This window comes from Setaria viridis, chromosome 4 (assembly GCF_005286985.2).
Source record: "Setaria viridis chromosome 4, Setaria_viridis_v4.0, whole genome shotgun sequence".
Lineage (NCBI taxonomy): Eukaryota > Viridiplantae > Streptophyta > Magnoliopsida > Poales > Poaceae > Setaria > Setaria viridis.
In genome coordinates, this window is record NC_048266.2 from 238,730 (window position 1) to 258,583 (window position 19,854).

Genomic DNA, 19,854 nt, shown 5'->3' on the forward strand with positions numbered 1-19,854 from the left:
ACTATATAATTGTAATTTAATTTCAAATTTTAATTTAATTTCAAAAAAGTTAGTATTTTCTCTAACATAACAAATGGACATTGGCTATTTTTCTTGTAGTGGAACCTGACCATCTCGTGGTAGGCAACCTATCCTTTCTGTGGCGGGCGTCATGCCCGTTGATAGTAGGACGTGAGTGCTGTCTTCATCAATCTCATGGATCTAGTGGCTCGATCTCTCGAAAGTACTCATAGAGAAAGTATTCAATCCCTCAGCATTATAGTCGCTAAAGGCCTATTCAGAAACACCTATTTACTACCTCAAGGCCAGGAGTGGATCTAACAGTGGGGCGGGTGGGGCTCGAGCCCCCTACGGTTACTCGGACAATGAAGGAGCCCCCAGCCCCTCCATGATTTTTAGGAAGAAGGAATAAGAAGAGAATGGGAGGGAAGGAGGAGGAAGAAGAGGGAGCTCCTCCTAAGCTCAGGGGTCGCATCCGCCACTGGATATAGTGTATGTCTAGATGCAAAAGCTAAAATGACATATAATTTAGAACGCACGGAATATAAACATCACCTGAACGTACTTATCGGTAATTCCGATCCGAGTAGTGTTCATGTTGCTCATGCTATGACTGCATGCTACGAGTGCAGGGAATATCGGAGTATTTGTATGAAGATCTGATGGCTTCTGTCAATATGGTAGATATGGTAGAATAGGATTAGTAATTTCCACCTCTACCTCTAGGACTGATTGAGAACCAAGCTGGCCACCAATATCGCCTTGAGGATATTGAGGGACCTTTCATATACCCACCAAGTTAGCTATTCAAAAGCTAACAAATTAGTTAATCACTTATTTTTAAAAGTTTGCCATCTAATTTTGTAATATTTGTTGTAATAATATTTTTTTTAAAAATATAATCCTTGCGATACTACAATCCTACCAAGATAAAATGATTCCGAACACACCTTATATTATTATTATCATTGCATCACTCAAGGTCCTATGTATTGATTAAATGACTAATATGTTTGACTTGTATAATGCATCGTATCATATTGTTGTTTGCTATACCATTTAACATAAATAATAATTATTTTTGGCATCATAATATATTTTATAATGGATCTAATTATACTCATTTGGCATCGTAAATATTAGCGATCTTTTCTAACCCAATCAAATATACACCCTTCATTTCAAATTGTAAGTCGTTTTAGTTTTTTTTCATAGATATTATTATGCATATAGATATAGCGTATGTGTTCAAAACGACCTACAGTTTGGAACGGAGGGAGTAGAATAGTTTGACTTAGAATAAATAAAAAATGTTTATATTTCAGACTAAGGGAGTAGATCTAGTGATTTGATCTAATCAAGTTTTTTTTTGCTATGTCTCCAAATATATTTTGTAACAAAAAGACAGTGAAAGTAATGGTGTGGCCACATATCTAAAACGTTAGCACTATGAAAAATATTGATCAAACAATAAACCATTGCAAAATTTCAAATCATTTCGGAATATGTTTGCAGAAGAGGAGGCTAAAATGCTGATCTTTTTAACACAAATACAAAAAATAGTTTTCCCGCACAAAGCAAAAGGGACAACACCACATGCATGGTCTTTGATCGAGGAGGAGGAAAAGAAACGAAACGGTGGCGAGAGGGAAGGGACCACCAAGTAAAATAAAAATAAAAATGGCACTGTACTGCCACTGCTATAGTAATTAAGAAAGGTAAACACGGCGGGCGACGCAATTGGTGGGCCTCATCGTCGTCTTCTCCGATCCCTCCCATCCCATCCCATCCCATCCCCCCGTGCTCCAAACCCTAGCAGGCAGCAATCCAGACATGGGATCGTAATCGGCTCCTGGCCTGGCCACAATCCCCTCCCTCTCTCATCTCATCCGATGCCCGCCTCCTCCTCCTCCTCCGTTGGCAGCGCCTGCGCCTCACCCCCGGCGGCGCCGCCACCGCCGCCGCCGCCGCCGCCGCGGGCCATGAAGCGCGAGCTTGCGTTCGCGCTCCGGTCCCTCTCCGAGATCTCCGCCTCCCCCGGCCGCACGCGCTCCGGCCGTCCCATCTCTTCCCTTCCCGACCCATCAGCATCAGCATCTCTCAAGCGGCGCAAGAGATCCGACCCACCGGCCGCCGCCGCCGATCTCGTCTCCCCGCCCACGCCGCCCATCGACGCCGAGCCGCCTACCCAGCCCCTCCGCGACATCATCGAACCAGTCGATGGATCCAATCCTCCCACTGCTGCAGATCACCAATCCAATTCCAATGCTGCCCAAGAGGTCATCGCGCAAAAGATGCTGGATACCCCCCAGCCATCGCACGCTGAGGCTGAGCCTGAGGCTGCAAGAGAGGACTCAGTGATTGCAACGCCGAATGTGCCCATGGAGAATTGTGTTGCCCTGGATGCAGCATCAACTCTGCTGGAATCTGCCGTTGCTGATGGTAACGACCATTGTGATAACTCGAACTCAAATGGAGCAAGTCTACAGCTGCAGGCCGTGGACAATGCATCAGTCCCCAATGCTCTGCTAGTCGAGGACACTGCCACACCCGTGGCCGCTGCCGGGCTCAAGCCTGCAAGGCGCTTCACACGGTCGCTGCTCAAGAATAAACCAGACAAAGAAGAGTCCACAGCTACTGAAGGTCACGCTATACCAGATGGCAGCAAGGATGCCTCATTTGATTTGGCTTTGCTGATGGAGAAGCCTCAGAGAAGGTTCACAAGGTCGCTGCTCAAGACAAAGGTTGAGAGCAGTTTAGTTGAATCTGATGATGCGCTTGACAGCGCATCTGACTCCCCTCCATCAGTGAAGAAGATGGAGATGAAGATGTCAAAGAAAGTTGCCTGCCTCACAAAGCACCCTGGAAACATTAGAGAGCTGCTCAACACCGGCCTGCTTGAGGGAATGCCAGTTATGTACATCATTCCTCATAGCAAGGTATGTGAGAATCAGCCATAATTTCTTACAAGCAGTTCTTTTTAAATCTGTGATTGCTGCCACATAATCGCTCACAAATTCATTGGTTTAGCATAGTCTAGTGATATTTAGATAGAGTTTTCCTTTGTTGAGGCATGAATCATGACAAAATGGTTGCACTTTGAGGACTAGTTCTGTCATCCATACCCCAAGGATTGCTTTCATTTAGTATTGTGTTATCTTCCTAAGAAAAAATAGGAGGTCCATGAGGCCCCTTGTTTTTCTGTTGCCGTGGCACGGTTGGCAGAACTCAAGTTGCTTTGGTGACAGATTACTTTGGATTGTGGTCTATTTTGTTTTTGTATCTCATGCAATTAACATAAGTTCTGCTTGCAAGTTGCAGAAGGCTGTGCTAAAAGGAGTGATTACTGGTTGCAATATACGCTGCTTTTGTCCGTCCTGTAATGGCTCCAAGGTTGGTGCTCCCTAGTCTATAAACCATTGAAGGACACAAACTGCTTACATTATGCCATTCTCCCTTTTGTTTTACAGGCTGTTTCGGCTTATTACTTTGAACAACATGCTGGAAGCACCAAAAAACACCCTGCTGACTACATTTACTTAGGGAATGGCAATAGTTTGCGTGATGTGCTGCGTGCATCTGAAAGATCTCCCTTGGAGGCTCTGGAAAAAACAATTCGTTCCTCCATTGGTCCAGTGGCTAAGGGGAGCCGCATTAATTGCCTGAATTGCAACGGTATGGACGTCACACTTGAGCATTTTTTTGAAGCGCAAGTCCTATATGACATTTGTTTTTTTTTTGAAAAATCTTGATACATTTGACTAATCTCCTAATGCTGCAGAGGATGTTCTTCTGTCATCACAAATTGAACACGTACTGTGTCAACATTGCCTCGAGTCAAAGCAACCTCAAGATCCTCCTACCCCATCATATCCATGTAAGAGCAATTCCAGGTAAGCAGTTTCAGCAAATAATGTGCTACATCTTCTCTTGTGCCCAATTAACCACGACCTCACCACCAGTTGGATAATTAATTTGTTCAAGAGATATCTGCCTAGCATGGTTAGATACTTAGATGCTACTTTTGGATGTTCTATCTAAGTTGTAGTTTTGTTGAGTTCTGATTGTAAACTTCTTGCTTTTTTCTTAAATCATCTTTAGGTTCTTGCATTTAGATCTTAGTTGCTTACCTGTTTTTTTGGGGCTGTAGTCTGACTCCGAGTTCCAAGGAAGCTTTGCTAAAGAATATATCATCAAGCAAGAAGGGTGGTAGTGCTGGCAAAGTAACAAACAAGTAAGTGTGCTATTTTACCTTCTTTTTATGTGTGCACGAGCTCATTGATATTTGTTTGGCACTTTCTTCAGGGATAATGGACTACACAAATTGGTCTTTAATGTTTTGCTTGATGGCACAGAAGTAGCTTACTATGTTGATGGGCAGGTTGTGTTAGGCCAAGGGCTATCTCTTGATTTTCTTCAATTCACCTTGTATTTTCTTTGGTTTATAATTTGCATTGCATGATGCAGAGAAAGGTTGATGGGTATATCAAGGATCAAAGAATCTACTGTAATCACTGCAACAGAGTGGTCTGGTTCTTTTCTCATCCAATTTATCTCTTCAGGTTTATCATACATTTTATGAAATAATTGATCTTTTTTGCGTGTGGAATATTCAGGTTAGCCCGTCAGCATTCGAAGCTCATGCGGGTGAGGGGTCAAGGCGCAAGCCGTAAGTATTTACGTTCTCCTGTTTTAGTTGTGCCAACACTATCATGGTTTCCCTTATTGTGTTACATGCTGCCAGGTATGATAACATCTTCACATCAAATGGAGTATCCTTGCATGAACTGGCAATGAAAATATCAAAGGATATGGAACAGTCGGAACGTGAAACAGATGATCTGTGCAGAGAATGCGGTCACGGGGGAGATATTTTCCCATGCAAAATCTGTCCAAGGTCATTTCATCCAGGTAGTTTTGCAAGTCCTTAATGACAACTAAATTTTCAGAACTATCTTGTTTAGTTATTTGTTTATAGCGTGTTAACAACCAGATCACTTGTACCAATTGCAGCTTGCGTTGGACTGCCTGAAGCCCCCTCAGAATGGTATTGTGATAATTGCAGGAATCTTGTACAAAAAGAAAAGGCTTTGGCTGAGAACAAAAATGCTAAAGCTGCTGGGAGGCAAGCTGGAGTTGATTCCATTGAGCAGATACTGAAGAGAGCTATACGAATTGTCCCGCTCTCTGATGATCTTGGAGGCTGTGCTCTATGCAAGTGAGTACTTTTGTCACAGCTGGTTCTCTTATTTTATATGAGCTATGTATTATAACAAGTCATGCTCATACCTGATTTTTTTCTCGAACACTGCTCATACCTGATTAATTAATTGCAGCATGAAAAGGGTAGTTTTAGGAACCAGGGTTCTTCTGTTTTGTTACATTAGTGGGAACTAAGTGTTTGATTATGAACATACCAGTGCAGTTAGTGAAGCACTGTAGCCTGCAAGTATCCTGAGGTACAAATCAATAAACAAATAGTCTGTGTTAGCTAGGTGGTTTTAGGCAGGAAGGTGTGGTGGCTGGCGCATAGGCATTCTTGGCGATTATCTCTTAGAACAATGAAATATGCCATTGTATTTTCTAATGTTTGTTGTTATCAGTAGGCTAGCCTCCAGATCTGCTTGCTGTGCTCTTTTCTTTATGCTTGTTGCATTCTTGCAGCATTCTTACCGGTAAAATTTCTCTGCAGAAAGAAAGACTTCAACAATGCTGTATTTGATGACCGCACTGTGATACTCTGTGACCAAGTATGAATGGCTAGATACTTCTGCCTGTACATTGTAATTTATAATCAAAATACTAGGACATGATCCTTATTCAGCTGGTTTGATTTCCTCTTAGTCTTTAGCACTATGCTAAAGTGCAATATACATGTACAAATTTACTGTTATAGACCCTCCGTCCCAAATTACTATTCGTTTTGGCTTTTCTAGGTAGATAACTTTTGATATGCACCTAGATATATACTATGTCTAGATACATAGCAAAAGGTATGTCTCTAGAAAAGCCAAAACGAATAGTAATTTGGGATGGTGGGAGTACTTGACTGACATGCTTCTGTTAAATTTACTGTTATACTTGACTGACATGCTTCTGTTTTGTGCTGCTTAGTGTGAGAAAGAGTATCATGTAGGATGTTTGCAGAGTCAATGGCAGGTAGAACTAAAGGTTAGTGGAGAACAACTTTATTATTCGATTGAAAAAACAGTCACCGTACCCTTACGTTTGATGTGCATGACATATTCACTTCAGATAAAGAATGATGTCTTTTGCCTTGATGAATGCTAACATGATGCAATGCCTTTTCTTTTTATACAGGAATTGCCAGAGGGGGAGTGGTTCTGTTGCGGTAGTTGCTCTGAGACACGATCTTCATTGGAAAAGATAATCTCTGATGGAGCTCAACTTTTGGCGGAGCCAGATATTGAAATCATAAGGAAGAAACATGAGACAAGAGATTTATGCATGGACACTAGTACAGATCTCAAATGGCAATTACTCTGTGGTAAAAGAGCTACTGAAGATGGAAGAATATTGCTCTCAGCCGCGGTGCCGATTTTTCATGTAGGTCTTGTATTATTTGATCTAATTCGTTCATCTTCTGCATAATTTTCTTGGTCAAGTGTCTTTGTTTTGTTTCCTCCTTTTGATGTGTTTTCATATGGCCATCTGATGGTAATCTGTTCTGATGTATTTGTTCTTATATTGGGTGGATGCATTATATCATGTTAGGAAAAACAAGCTGTTCATCAGTAGCAGAACTGTGTGTTAGCCAGTGTTACTATTGAGCTTGCCAGCTTTGGACCGAGTTGTTTTTGTTCTACTTTGATATCACCGTAATGTCAAACAGTGACCTTGATGGTGGTTTCTTTCTTCCTTTTTTTTTGGGTGGGTGGGTGGGTGGGGGGCTGGTTGTGGATTCGGTATGCAGTTTGGTCCACACCGATTTCAAGTGTGTGGGCAGTGTGGTGCCGGTGGCCTTGTGATCTGTGCACATACCATTAAAAATACCTGATCAATCATGGTATTATAGTGGAGAGACATTAATACTTCTTCGCAAAGTATCTTAGCATTGAGACTTTGGTTTCTCACTAAGTGTTCTCTTGCAGCAATCCTTTGATCCAATCATTGAAGTTCACACCAAAAGAGATCTCATTCCTGAGATGGTTCATGGGTAAGATAACCAAACAACTATTTGCTTTAGAGGTCGCCTGTGTAAAGATTCTTATCTCTGCTCGTCTAAATCTACCAGGAGGGGACCAAAGGAAGGAATGGCCGGCCAAGATTACAGTGGAATGTATTGTGCATTGTTGACTGTGGGGTAAGAGCTGTTTCTGTAAATTGAAAAACTTTTGCATCCAATGATACTGAATCCTAGTTGCTTGTTGCAGCTCTACTGTGGTGTCAGCAGCACTTTTGCGTGTCATGGGAGGTGATGTGGCCGAGCTGCCACTGGTTGCTACAAGTCGGGATGTTCAAGGGCTGGTGGGTATTCAATGGTTGGCTGAGCAGCACTAGAATTTGATCGTTGGGCATCCTATTGGTTCTTTTTTATTGTTGGATTAATGTTTGACCCATTACTCTGATGCAGGGCTACTTCCAGGCCTTGTTCTCATGTATAGAGAGGGTGCTAATCTCGCTGAAGATCAAGCACTTTGTGCTTCCAGCTGCCCATGAAGCTGAAGGAATCTGGATGAACAAATTTGGCTTCTCTCGGATCCCTCCAGAGGAGGTGAGCTACGAGTCAGCCATTCTGCTCACGGTCGGGGCTGAGCGCTGTATAAATATCGATCTGATTGATGTTTCTGTTTTGCAGCTGGAAGCTCATCTTAACGGGGTGCACCTGACTATATTCCAGGGGACATCATACCTGTACAAGGCTGTTCCTCTGCCATCATCACAGGAAAAGGAGAGTTCGGCGTTGGAGTAACTAAGCTAGCAGGATTTGTGTGTCTTTGAGGTCGAGATGTACATAAGATGATGAAGCATGGCAAGACGGTATACAATCAATACAAGAGGAAGAAATGAGAAGGATACTAGACAGGCAAGCTGGGTCGTCAGCGTCGGATCTGAAATTGATTTTTAGCAATTTAGCATGCTGTGGGGGGGGGTCTGACGTTGCCTTTTTTTTCTTTTTTGTTTCTCTTCCTTGGAGTCGCAAGTGGTGGCACACCTGTTTTTGATGTAGATGCAGCCCCATCCTCGAGACGAATTTGCCAATTTTGATCTGTCTGGCTGACAGGTGGGGCGTACTTGTAATCGGTGTTGTCGGTTATAAATTTGAAATATCCAAACCCACCTTTGATTGAACACATATCCTCTGCGGAAGTGCGGCAGGGATATGCCTTCCCTTCGTTTCCATTCTGGTTCTGGCTGAAGGTTACGTTTTTTTTCTTTTCCTATAATAAGACAAGTTGACGTTGTAGCAGTATATTTGAATAATAATTCATTCGTACCATGCCGCCTCACAACGAGGTCTACGGATGGAATTTGGAAAAACAAGGCTAGCATCTTAGGGCGCGGTTGGCAGGGATTAGCAGGAGGAGATTTTCCTTAATAAAAATGATTATGTGAAGTAGGGAGGTGGGAGAAAAAACTTCCTAATTCACTTCTCTCACGGAATCACTTTCGATCGTAAAATCAGGAAAATTAGTCCCTACAGAGAATCACCTCTCTCGGAAAAATCAGCTCCTATCTCGGAAAAATCAGCTCCCATAGAGAATTAGTAAACAGAGTTCTACTCAACATGTCCTTAATACAAGGAAACATGAAGTTTGGAACAAATAAAGCGGTCAAAATTGTCAAAAATGTCAAGTATTTGGAAAAAGAAGGTTAGTATCTTAATAATTTTTATACAAAATTTCGTTATTTTCAGGATGGTGTTAATAGGTATGATTAATTGATTGATTATACTATTTGGTCAAAGCAACGAAATGAAGCACCGCAAAGTTGACCCCTTCGTTTCGGTGGTCTCCGGCCATTCTTCTCATCTCCCTCCGTGCTGTCCTGCGTTTCCTTGCGTTTAGAGGGGAGGGGAGGGGAGGTTGGTGAGGGCGGCGGCGGTGGCCACCGCGTTCGTCGTCAATTCAGTTGCATCGGATCGGATCTCGGTTGGAGATTGATTGATTTCGTTCCCGCACCGCCGCCAATCCATCACCCACACCACGGCTGCTGCGGCGGAGGCCATGCCGGCGCGTTTGGCGGCGGAGATCGCCGCGCTCCCGGAGCCGCGCGGGCCCATGCGCCGCCTCTGCGGTGACCTCGCGCGCCGCATCCGCCTCCTTGCGCCCCTCCTCCAGCAGGACCAGCTCCAGGACGCCTTGCCTCTCGCCGACGCACTCGGGGCCGCGCGCGACCTCCTCCGCGCAGTTCACGACGGCAGCAAGATCTACCAGGTGCCTTGCTCGTCTCTTCTCTCTCTTCTCTCTCTCCAAAGACAACCATCCAACCTAGGAGTATGATTCAATGGAAAACCAGGCGATGCGAGGGGATGGCATGCTCGATCGCTTCGCAAGCGTCAACAGCCAGATTCAGCTGGCCCTGGATGCCTTGCCCTACCACACCTTCGACATGCCTGAAGAAGTGCAGGAGCAGGTGCTCCTTACTGACTTAACTCCTCTTCCTTCCTTCCTTCCTTCCTTCCTCATGTCCTGGCTCACTGAAAACGCCCACTCGTACCGTATGGATTCAGGTCGCGCTTGTGCATTCTCAGTTCAAAAGGGCTGCAACCAGAATGGATCCACCAGACGCGCAGCTCTCAAAGGATATATCCTCCGCTCTCGCTGACAAGACCTTTGACCCTCTGGTCTTCACAAGGATCTCAGAGAAGTTGCAACTGCAGACTATGGCCGATATCAAGAAAGAATCCGTCGCCCTGCATGAGATGGTCATCTCCAGTGGCGGCGAACCTGATGGATGTGTTGAGGAGATGTCTTCCTTGCTCAAGAAGCTCAAAGACTGTGTCATCACTGAACCTCCCGCACCAGAGGCGCTCGGTGCCAGCTTTGCCTCCATAAATCACAGATCTCCTATCATCCCCGATGAATTCAGATGCCCGATATCCCTTGAGCTCATGCAAGACCCTGTCATCGTTTCTAGTGGGCAGGTATGCATCCATAGGGCAAAGTTATAGCTACTGCTCTACTCCTTGAATACATTGGTTTAATTAGTACAACTTCTCTTGTCTTCTTTTCAGACATATGAGCGACCGTGCATCCAGAAATGGCTTGATTCTGGACACAAGACATGCCCTAAGACGCAGCAGCCCCTCTCACATACTTCACTGACACCAAACTTTGTCCTCAAAAGCCTAATAGCTCAGTGGTGTGAAGCCAACGGCATTGAGCTTCCGAAGAACAAAGCAAATTCCCGAGATAAGAAAGCAGCAAAAAGCTCTGACTATGACCATGATGGTCTAGTCTCACTGATGACAAGGCTGAGGGGTGGGAACCAAGATGAGCAGCGGGCTGCTGCTGGTGAGATACGTTTGCTTGCGAAGAGAAATGTCAACAACAGGATATGCATTGCTGAAGCAGGAGCAATTCCCTTGCTTGTCAATCTACTCTCCTCTTCGGATCCAAGAACGCAGGAACATGCTGTCACAGCGCTCCTTAACCTCTCCATCCATGAGAACAACAAGGCAAGCATTGTGGGCTCTCATGCTATCCCTAAGATTGTGGAAGTGCTCAAAACTGGGAGCATGGAAGCCAGAGAGAATGCAGCCGCCACACTATTCAGCTTGTCAGTTGTAGATGAAAACAAGGTTACAATTGGTGGTGCTGGCGCAATACCTCCACTCATTAATCTTCTGTGCGATGGGAGCCCACGAGGCAAGAAAGATGCAGCAACGGCAATTTTTAATCTGTGCATATACCAGGGAAATAAGATCCGGGCAGTAAAAGCTGGAATCGTCATCCATTTGATGAACTTCTTGGTGGATCCTACCGGGGGAATGACTGATGAGGCGCTCACTCTTTTGGCTATTCTTGCTGGTAACCCTGAAGCCAGGGCTGTAATTTCGCAGTCGGATCCGATCCCCCCACTTGTGGAGGTAATTAAAACAGAGTCTCCTCGCAATAGAGAGAACGCTGCAGCCATTCTGTGGTCGCTTTGTTGTGCTGATGTTGAGCAAACGAAGGCTGCAAAAGTTGCTGGAGCAGAGGATGCACTCAAGGAACTGTCGGAGTCTGGCACGGACCGTGCAAAGAGAAAATCTTCTAGCATTCTGGAACTCATGCGGCAAGCTGAAGAAGCATGAAGCTGACCATAGTAGATTTGCTGGAATTGAGGTTGTGGCTTTGCTATATTGTACACATAAATCTAAATGCCTCTGAATAGTGTTGACATTTGAGATATATCTGTAGGCAGATGTGTTAAGATTTTAAGAATTGTCTGTAAACATGTAAATTGGTGGTATAATATTGAAAGTCAGCCCAAGATGTACTTCTTGATTAAAAAAAAGGATAGTAAATACATCTATACGTGATTCAGTTTGGTGGTTATTATTGTTTCAGGTTTCATTCTTGCAAATCAATTCCCCTTTATGGAACATTTCAATACGTTAGAACCGGGAAATTACGGATTGAAGCTTCGGCTGCATAATAAGAGAAAGGAAACCGTTAAGTTTTTTGATGGCTCTGCTCTTTGGTTGGTACTTTGGTGGCTTCATTTGAAGTAAGTTTGCTCCCAGCAAATTGTTACTGAACTGTAGAAATTATTTTAAATTGTTTCATGAAAGTTTAAGCATTCATTACAAGGCTTAATGTAGCTTGGTTTCCTTAGAGGCCCACATCATTTTGCTATTATCAAAATATCTGATTTGTTGAAAAAGTTGTGCCCATTTTCTAATTGATTTCTAGATTCTGATAAGGTTAACATTGTATCCCTATTAACACTGTCTTTTTGTATCTTCCATCCTCTTTTGAATGTCGTCTCTGAACTTTTATACCATGGGCATATGCACATAACCAACCAGGAGATAGGTACTGTTGCTGTTGATGTTACTCTTTACTTGAGGGGATCAAGTAAGATTTGGATCGGGTCATAGCACATGTAGCTAAATACTAGATCTATTTTCTAATCAGAAGGTTCTGAAAGTTCTTGGTAACTATGGCGGCTATGCTGAAAGAATAAGAAAAATAAAAAGTGAAGAATCCGGAAACTCAAATCATCCTTGCACTTGTTTATGGCTCTGATTTCCACGTCACTAGACCACATACAAAGTTCAGATGCAATATGGAAAAGCAGATGACAAACCAAGTAGACAAGATGGTTATGCTGCACATGGATCATCACTTGTTGGTAGCTACTTGCATGATATTGTTATTCTGGAACAAACTACAAACACATACACTGACTATTTTGATATGAAGATGACAAGGGAAAAAGGCATAAAGAAACATTTTAATAGCAAAGCTGAGCCCACTGGACCAATAGGTCATGAACCATCACTACATTGTGGTATGCCAAACACACAACACGTTGATACCATACCGAGATGTCGAGAAAATACTGTTCACAAATTCTGGTCTTGTTGGACCATGTCAGTCATGTCTTGGTATCCTTTTTCTTTTGGGTGGGACTTAAGAAGATCTGTTGTTCTGCCTAGACAATGAGATTAGAGTACATCTCAGGCAGGCTGCTCATGTGATGACAAGTGTCCCTCTGCTGTGTATCGTCTGCAATTCTGGCTAACTCTAGCAGGAAACCATTTCCACAACCTAGAACCATATATAATAGATTATGTGTAGCTCACAATGGCCATATAACTTCAGCTTCATGAGCCACCGTGTTTCTCTAGTGAGAAACTCACCAGGATGAACTGGTTGGCATTTGGCAATACAATTTGTGTTCAACCGTAATGTCTGAAACATTTTATTTCAGAGAGGGGCTCCTTTTCTGTTTTCTTGGATGAGGTCCGGGAAATGCTTTTGGCGATATATACTTTTAGAATATGTCAGGCTTTGGCGTATCTCTCTTGCTTCTTGATCCATGAACTATAGCGTACTTTTCGGTTCAATAAGAGCTGAGCTATCTACGCACCACGCATGGTAAATAGCAAATACGACATGCATACACTTACATTAAAGCCTCGATATAAAGTAGCTAGTGAGACAAGAGGTACAGAAGTATAACAATAAAAATAAGCCTTCCCCTGCAGTATGTCAGTACACAGTAACATGCCGCATCCCAGGGGCACAGTTCCTCTGCATGCATCACATGGCCAACCTAAGCAGCGCAAAGGACAGCGTTCCAACTAATCATGCATGCCCATATCATTTGCTTGCTTAATCTGTCTCATCTCATCTGTCTTTGTTCCCTTTGCGTCAATAATCAAAAGGATGCATCTAGCTAGTGTGATGACACAGCTCCTTTCTAATCCTTTCGCTTATAAACTGCTAAACAAATAGGCAAGTTGGTTGAGGAGATCTAAAATGCTGCTGGCCCTGTAGTAGTAGTGTTCGACTTTGACCGCAACTGCACGCACCTAATCAAGATTCTTATACTTGTTACAACCAGAACATCCATTGTGATATTATTCTATCTCCACATGTGATGTTTAACTAAGGCAAATTCCATCTTAGCTTATGACGTTGCCCACTATGTTGTTACAATCATATGATAGATGATACTGATCCATCTCTTGGGATCCTATGCCTGATACAATCACAAGCGTTGGCTTATCCCCACTTGTTTGATCTCAACCGTTGATTGCCTTACCAAATGGACCTGCTTCTGCTTGTAACGAATTATAAACACTGCCCATATGCAGGGGATGCAATAAACTGAGGTGTTTGGGGTTGCAGCAGCGAGCCTCAGCCCTGAGGTGGCATTAGGATGGGTCATATTGCCGAGCCTGCCGGCGCTGTAGTGATCGGCTGCAAAGTGCTGCCGATCTTCAACGAGCATGGCATAGTTGAGGGTGCAGTGAAGAAGATGGTGCACAGGATCGACGGCAAGAAGGCAGTTGCACGGGTGAAGGAGCTTCTGAAGCTGGCTGCTCAGGCCAGACCTCATGGCGCCACTTTCAGTGGCAAGAAATGGAAGGTATATATATTGTTCAATTTGTTGACCATCTCCCCACCCTGGACCCAGATTAGGAGCTAAATCAAGATTTGAAGGTTTTGATCCAGCAAATACGTAGATGCCCGTATGATGAAATCAAATTTGTTTTTGCAGAAGGTTCTGAGTTTCCACGCAAGGGACGGTGCTGCAGCTGCAAAGGGAGGGCGGCACCAGGAAAAGAAGCAGCAGCAGGAGGCGAGCGACGAGATGAGCTGCAGCTCGAGCAAGCTGAGCTTCAAGTGGGACGCGGGCAGCTGCTCGTCAGCGTCGTCGGTTGCATATTCACCGTTGTCGTTGATGTCGGCGCCGGCAAAGGCGTCGGAGCAAACGCCATCGAGGAAAGACTACTACGCGTCGAGGCTGTCGTCCATGAGCCAGCAGAGTATGCTGTGCGGCGGCAGCCCAAAGAGCATGAAGAACATGGAAGGAGAGGAGGTGGAGGAGGACGCGTGCAGCTGCAGGATGGGGCAGTGGATCACCACGGATTCAGACTGTAAGTTCTGTTTGCTATCTATTATCTTAATACAATGGTGAGGGTCAAGAAATTACCACGTTAATCTAAAACAGAGAAGAATATGCACCGTTGGATCTAACGGGCTAGATTAATCCAAAAGTTCATGTCAAATACGATTAAAAATACATTAGAAGAGAAAATTCCTTAACTCACCCCTTGAGTGCCGTCAGTTCCTGCATTTCCATCCTACGTGCCACTGCCGTTATATTTGAAGGGAATCACTAACGCCGTTAAAACATGTTGGTCTGGCGCTGGCCACTCCAGCCAACCAAGGAGTAAACGCAGGCGCGTTGATTCAGGCGAGAAGGCGGCGGAGCTCGGCGATGTAGGCGGTGGCGTCAGCTAGGAAGGAGGCCTTGTCCATGCGCGACACGGTGGAGACGGCGGCCCTGAGGTCGCAGAATCGGCGGTTGAGCTTCTCCCGGCGCTGCTGCTCGGCCTCTGCGCTGCTGTCCATGGAGTATTCCGGCAGCACGCAAGACATTCTTCATGTTTCAGTCACCAAACATTAGCACAGCCATCCATTAGTGCCCGCCGCGTGCTAGCCCCGTTGATGCAGGCACCAAGCTATGAGGACGGGTTCATGGACATACGGATCGTAACAGGAATCCAAGTACTAATCTCCTCCAGAAACTAGGAAACAAGGCGGTCTGCCTCCGCCGTGCCGTGGGGCTGTGCGCCGCCCACCCAACCGCTGCGCTGCCGCTAGCCCCTGCACTGCCCCGTTCATCGAGCTGCTGCGCTCCGCCGCCGCCACCAACCGCTCGCCGCGGGGACCTGAACCACCTACCGCGCCGCCTCCGGCCCACGTCGCCGCAGGCCGAGCTGCCAAGCGCCGATTCCGCCGTGGGGAACTGCGCCGCTTTCAGCCCCCGTCACCGCAGGCCGAGCTGACGCGCCGCGCCTTTGTCGTCGCGGGCCGTGAGCTGCGTGCCGCGCCCTGGAGCACGGTTTGTTGCCGACACGAGGCCGGGACGCGCTCCCGCTTGCTCTGCTCGGCGCGTGACGCAGAATCGGCCGGACGACCTCCATTGGAAGGGAAGAGGAAGGGGAGAGGAAATAAGAAAAGTTTATTCGTCCCCTTCCACTGACGAGCGGGTCCACAGTGACTTCACGGTGTGCTTCTGGCAAAACTACCCGCAATGGCACTCAAGGGATGAAAAATTGTAATCAATGGTAGTGAGGGGATGGACTAAATTTGAATATGAGTTAAATTTTGAATGGCATACATAGAATTTTCTCTAAAAGGAAAGGAAGAGTATAGAAAAGGAAAAGAATATACAATAAACTCTTTAGTTATTTCTATTCGCATCTACAGTCTTAAAAAAACATCAACAACCAGATGTATATAAAAAAGGAAATTTTAGAACTTGATTTTGCTTTCCTTTTTACAAGGAAACAATAGGGATGCAAATGTCCCACCTAAACTAATTACATTGGCCGAATTGACCTTAAGTCAAAAACAAGTTATAGGGTACAAATCGCAAAAAGCCACCGGGAGAGGGGAGAGAGAGGTTAGAGCTAACTGTTTTTTTGGGAGAGCTAAGAGCTTACTGATTACTCTCCCTCCGTTCCAAATTCTAGTCATTCTAACTTTCTTGAGAGTTAAACCATTTTATATTTGACCAAAATTATAGAGAGAATTAAAAAGATTTATGGTACCGAATAGATATACTATGAAAATGTATTTAATGAAGAATCTAATAGTGATTATTTTGTATCATAAATATTAATAGTTTATTGTATAAATTTGGTCAAACTTGAGATGGTTTTATTTTCCATAAAAGTTGAAATGATTTACAATTTGGAATGGAGGGAGTACATGACTTGTGCTCCAACACCAGTCCAAAGCACATTATTTGCGATTGTACAATACTAAAAGGATACAAAAGTTATGTTTCTTGGAACGTGCAACCTCTCAGCATAACTTGAATGAATGCAACTCTACCTGGTAACGTATTAGTTAAAAAAAAGGGGAAAGCTAAATATATGAGTGTGTGTGGGTGGATGTCCAGCCATGGAGCATCCTAGATTATTATTTTTTGAATCAGCACCTCCCTTCGCCATTCACGTCTTTATGGGGGTATTTAGGAGGTATTTGATCATTGAGCTAAAGTTTAGTCCTTGTCACATCGAAACTTCGGATGCTGAGCTAATTATAAAACTAATTACACAGATGGAGGCTAATTCGCGAGACGAATCTATTAAGCCTAATTAATGCATAATTAGCACATATTTACTGTAGCATCACATTGAAATCATGGACTAATTAGGCTTAATAGATTCATCTCGCGAATTAGCCTCCATATGTACAATTGATTTTACAATTAATCTATATTTAATACTCCTAATTAGTATCTAAACATACGATGTGACAGGGACTAAACTTTAGTCCGTGGAACTAAACGGGATCTTAGTCTGTTTGTCTGATTCTTTACTTTGAAATAGTCCTTGGTTAGATGGTTAGAGGAGACGAGGTCGAACCAGGCAAGTGGAAATCTGAGGCAACGAGATATAAGTCAATAACAGGACAACCAACAAGAGAAAGGAGGGTGTGGAACTTATCCCGTTACTGCTCAGAGAACATGTATACAAAACAAATGCAAAATAAGAAGATGTGACTTCGGTTGATAGATTTAGAGAGTCTGAACTCGATTTCAGCTAGACGTTGGTTCGATTTATACCCATTAAAAAGAGGGGTAACTGGGATGGAGTAGGAGCAACAAGAGTAACATCTACACGAAGAGGGCAAAGATGCCGTGCAGCTTTATAGCCGTGGGCCGCTTTGCTCCCGTGGATATGGGAAGTGAGGGATGGATAGCGACAAGCAGTACAAAGAAATGCTTCTACTTGATCATAACACAAATTGGCTCTTGAACTGGATAGGAACAAAAGCTGGAGAATACAACCAATATCCACATAAAAAAGAACATAGTAGACATATACCACTCCTGATCGTTCAGTGCATAAATTGAACACGGGAAGTGTGGATGTCGACATCAACAACTTGCACCACGAATGCTTGCTAACTTCATGCAACATTAAGAGCTAGAAGATGCAAGCCACTTCTTTGCAAGTAACTAAAAACCATAGTGTACGCGAAAGATTAGAAGGAGAAAGAAACAAATAATGGATCCTAAGACAAAATCACCGTGAAAGAGGGTCTGCCCGCACTAGCGATAGTGAGGTATCCACATGGTCATAAGGACACGTGAGAATTAGAACCCTCGAGAGACATGATGGCCGCCCAATAATGAGGCCACCATGCCTGATCTGACACAATTCTAATCACGACAACGATCATCATTAGAGGGAGGGAGGGAGGGAGAGAGCCAGACTAATGGGAGGATATTTTCACCCGCCAAGTGGTTGTTTATCCTCCAAAATCCAACAGTTGTAGTTGTTTCTGATGATCAAAATAGGGTGATAGTGGGAGGTATAGAGAAAATCGGGTAGATGAAGTAGCTATTGGTTCCCGCAGCAGAGCAATAGAACTGGTACGTGATGGGGCAACTTGAGGGTAGCGGCAGCCACAAGATGGTCAGTCAAATGTTGGAGAGGATGTGGAGGATAAAGGAACCGAGACAACCAACGTATGCAAGAGCTCATGAGGTATCGTCGTGTACAAGAGGGCTGCGGCAGTCAATAGTGTCATGGAGATGATATGCCATAGAGAGGAGGTGTGCAACCACATCCACATGCATGGACGCAGAGATGAGACAGAGGGACATATATAGATAGATACCTGAATTTGGCAGTAAGAAGTGGCTTGAAAGTGTCGAAGTTGTGGCTTTCACCAAATTGGCTTAAAACTACTACAAAAAAGTTTTGTCGGGCCAGTTGAAACGGCATTTACTGGGGCGGGCGCACAGTCAGCTTCTTCTTTTTGCAGTTAAAAATAGCTATTTGCAGGAGCGAACCGTCGACCGTTCTTGCTAAAGCCATTTCTAGGGTGGCTCACTCCATGACCCGGCATGCACATGGTTCTCTAGGGCCGGCCAAAAGCTATAGCAACCTCTCTCTTTTAGGAGGAGTGAACTTATTTCCATCCTTTATTTTGAAATAATACATCCAAATATTGGCTAAAAAAGTTTACGCGTAAATAAAAATACTAAAAAATATATTCCAATGAAAATATATAAATATTTATATTGTTTTAGTAAATACAAAAATGTTTCTATATCATATATTCCTTTTTACTCTGAAAGATACGCATTGAGAATATGACAATTAAAAAACATAGATGATGCGACCATGACACGATTAAACACAAATATTTGTATCTATTTATTTTAAAATAAAATGTCAAAAAAATGAAATAAAAATCTAGCTACCCACGCTATTTGCGCGGGCCACCTTCTAGTTATTATCTATAGTATAGTAGCCTTCGGCCTTCCTAATCAATATATAGCTGAGCCTGTCATATGCATTGGCACCTCACCTGCCTCTCGATTGACTTGCAGTTGTGGTGTTGGAGCTGTAACCCGATGTTCATCCATCAAGGAAGATGTAAGCAGAGGAAGGGAGGCAGCAATGGTTGGCTCAGCAACATCAAGCCTCTCTCTTTCTCAGTTTCTCGTAAAGAGGATGGATGGATTGAACAGCTGCTGGGCAGCGCGGTGCTCAATCTTTTCATTCCGCTGCCCCCATTTTCGTACTCGGCTAATCTATTGATAGATATTTCCTTGCCAATTAGGGATTGATTGATTGATTGAGCATGCAACAGCAGCGCAAAATTCTGTGACGGGTATAGTACTGTATATTTTGTTGCCTTCTCTATGCAGGGATGAAACCGAAATTCGGATGGTGGTTTGTGTGTGTGTAGGGATGCATTGCTACTCATTTCCATGACTGTGATCACTGTTGTTAACAGTCGCTGCGTTACTTACTATTATATGTGAACTCCGTATTCTGGTTTTGGGTTCTTCCCAAAAACCAGTTTAAAAAAACTAAATTTGCACTCCACGAGCCATTAGTGGGTCCAGAATGTATTGGGCATGTATTTTGGGAATTGCTAGAGATACGTGATGTGGAAACAATGCATTTTGGATGGTGGTTTTGCTCCACAACCAAAGTTTCTTTTAGGGAAGGTGTATTGGGAATTGTTGGAAATTCGTTGAAATATAATATATTTTGAATCTTTTTCTATCATCTTAAACATTTTTGGGTCGGACCATGCAACTAAAAATGGTATAATAAGAGCATAAAATTTCGAGTTTGAGTTTTCATAGATGCAATAAAAGCCATCAGATCAGATTCAACAAGCAAAACAT

At 43.8% G+C, this 19,854-nt stretch overlaps 3 protein-coding genes across 5 annotated transcripts; all 3 read left to right on the plus strand.

The window, feature by feature from the left end:
• The first annotated feature begins 1,740 nt into the window (after nucleotides 1–1,740).
• LOC117852635 (uncharacterized) lies at nucleotides 1,741–8,364 on the plus strand. Its single transcript, XM_034734817.2, has 18 exons — nucleotides 1,741–2,939; nucleotides 3,322–3,393; nucleotides 3,471–3,675; nucleotides 3,782–3,893; nucleotides 4,151–4,234; nucleotides 4,306–4,381; nucleotides 4,468–4,527; nucleotides 4,617–4,669; nucleotides 4,745–4,911; nucleotides 5,014–5,218; nucleotides 5,693–5,750; nucleotides 6,115–6,171; nucleotides 6,322–6,567; nucleotides 7,113–7,177; nucleotides 7,256–7,324; nucleotides 7,395–7,488; nucleotides 7,595–7,735; nucleotides 7,820–8,364. Exons 1-18 carry the CDS (start codon nucleotides 1,893–1,895, stop codon nucleotides 7,931–7,933), a joined length of 2,925 nt encoding a protein of 974 aa, XP_034590708.1. The 5' UTR covers nucleotides 1,741–1,892; the 3' UTR covers nucleotides 7,934–8,364.
• A 612-nt stretch (nucleotides 8,365–8,976) lies between these two features.
• On the plus strand, nucleotides 8,977–11,656 carry LOC117852209 (U-box domain-containing protein 12). 2 transcript variants are annotated; one of them, XM_072292968.1, is made up of 5 exons: nucleotides 8,977–9,398; nucleotides 9,481–9,597; nucleotides 9,695–10,108; nucleotides 10,199–11,291; nucleotides 11,517–11,656. In XM_072292968.1, exons 1-4 carry the CDS (start codon nucleotides 9,189–9,191, stop codon nucleotides 11,258–11,260), a joined length of 1,803 nt encoding a protein of 600 aa, XP_072149069.1. In that variant the 5' UTR covers nucleotides 8,977–9,188; the 3' UTR covers nucleotides 11,261–11,291; nucleotides 11,517–11,656. The 2 variants fall into 2 exon arrangements, with proteins under 2 accessions (XP_072149069.1, XP_034590097.1); XM_034734206.2 differs by lacking the exon at nucleotides 11,517–11,656 and having other exon boundaries at nucleotides 10,199–11,504.
• On the plus strand, nucleotides 11,538–19,546 carry LOC140222430 (uncharacterized). Of its 2 annotated transcripts, none has more exons than XM_072292970.1 (4): nucleotides 11,538–11,676; nucleotides 13,775–14,049; nucleotides 14,182–14,560; nucleotides 19,045–19,546. In XM_072292970.1, exons 2-4 carry the CDS (start codon nucleotides 13,840–13,842, stop codon nucleotides 19,062–19,064), a joined length of 609 nt encoding a protein of 202 aa, XP_072149071.1. In that variant the 5' UTR covers nucleotides 11,538–11,676; nucleotides 13,775–13,839; the 3' UTR covers nucleotides 19,065–19,546. The 2 variants fall into 2 exon arrangements, with proteins under 2 accessions (XP_072149071.1, XP_072149070.1); XM_072292969.1 differs by lacking the exon at nucleotides 19,045–19,546 and adding an exon at nucleotides 14,846–16,488.
• The last annotated feature ends 308 nt before the right edge of the window (nucleotides 19,547–19,854 follow it).

What these genes read in the sequence shown, in the direction of transcription:
- LOC117852635 (XM_034734817.2), top strand. Translation starts at nt 1,893, where the DNA reads ATGCCCGCCTCCTCCTCCTCCTCCGTTGGCAGCGCCTGCGCCTCACCC. An exon ending in CTTACTATGTTGATGGGCAG is followed by an intron (nt 4,382 to 4,467) that starts GTTGTGTTAGGC and finishes TGCATGATGCAG; the next exon opens with AGAAAGGTTGATGGGTATAT. An exon ending in AATGGCAGGTAGAACTAAAG is followed by an intron (nt 6,172 to 6,321) that starts GTTAGTGGAGAA and finishes CTTTTTATACAG; the next exon opens with GAATTGCCAGAGGGGGAGTG.
- LOC140222430 (XM_072292969.1), top strand. Translation starts at nt 13,840, where the DNA reads ATGGGTCATATTGCCGAGCCTGCCGGCGCTGTAGTGATCGGCTGCAAA. An exon ending in TCAGTGGCAAGAAATGGAAG is followed by an intron (nt 14,050 to 14,181) that starts GTATATATATTG and finishes TTGTTTTTGCAG; the next exon opens with AAGGTTCTGAGTTTCCACGC. An exon ending in GATCACCACGGATTCAGACT is followed by an intron (nt 14,561 to 14,845) that starts GTAAGTTCTGTT and finishes TGGCCACTCCAG; the next exon opens with CCAACCAAGGAGTAAACGCA.
- LOC117852209 (XM_072292968.1), top strand. Translation starts at nt 9,189, where the DNA reads ATGCCGGCGCGTTTGGCGGCGGAGATCGCCGCGCTCCCGGAGCCGCGC. An exon ending in CTGAAGAAGTGCAGGAGCAG is followed by an intron (nt 9,598 to 9,694) that starts GTGCTCCTTACT and finishes GTATGGATTCAG; the next exon opens with GTCGCGCTTGTGCATTCTCA. An exon ending in TCATCGTTTCTAGTGGGCAG is followed by an intron (nt 10,109 to 10,198) that starts GTATGCATCCAT and finishes TCTTCTTTTCAG; the next exon opens with ACATATGAGCGACCGTGCAT.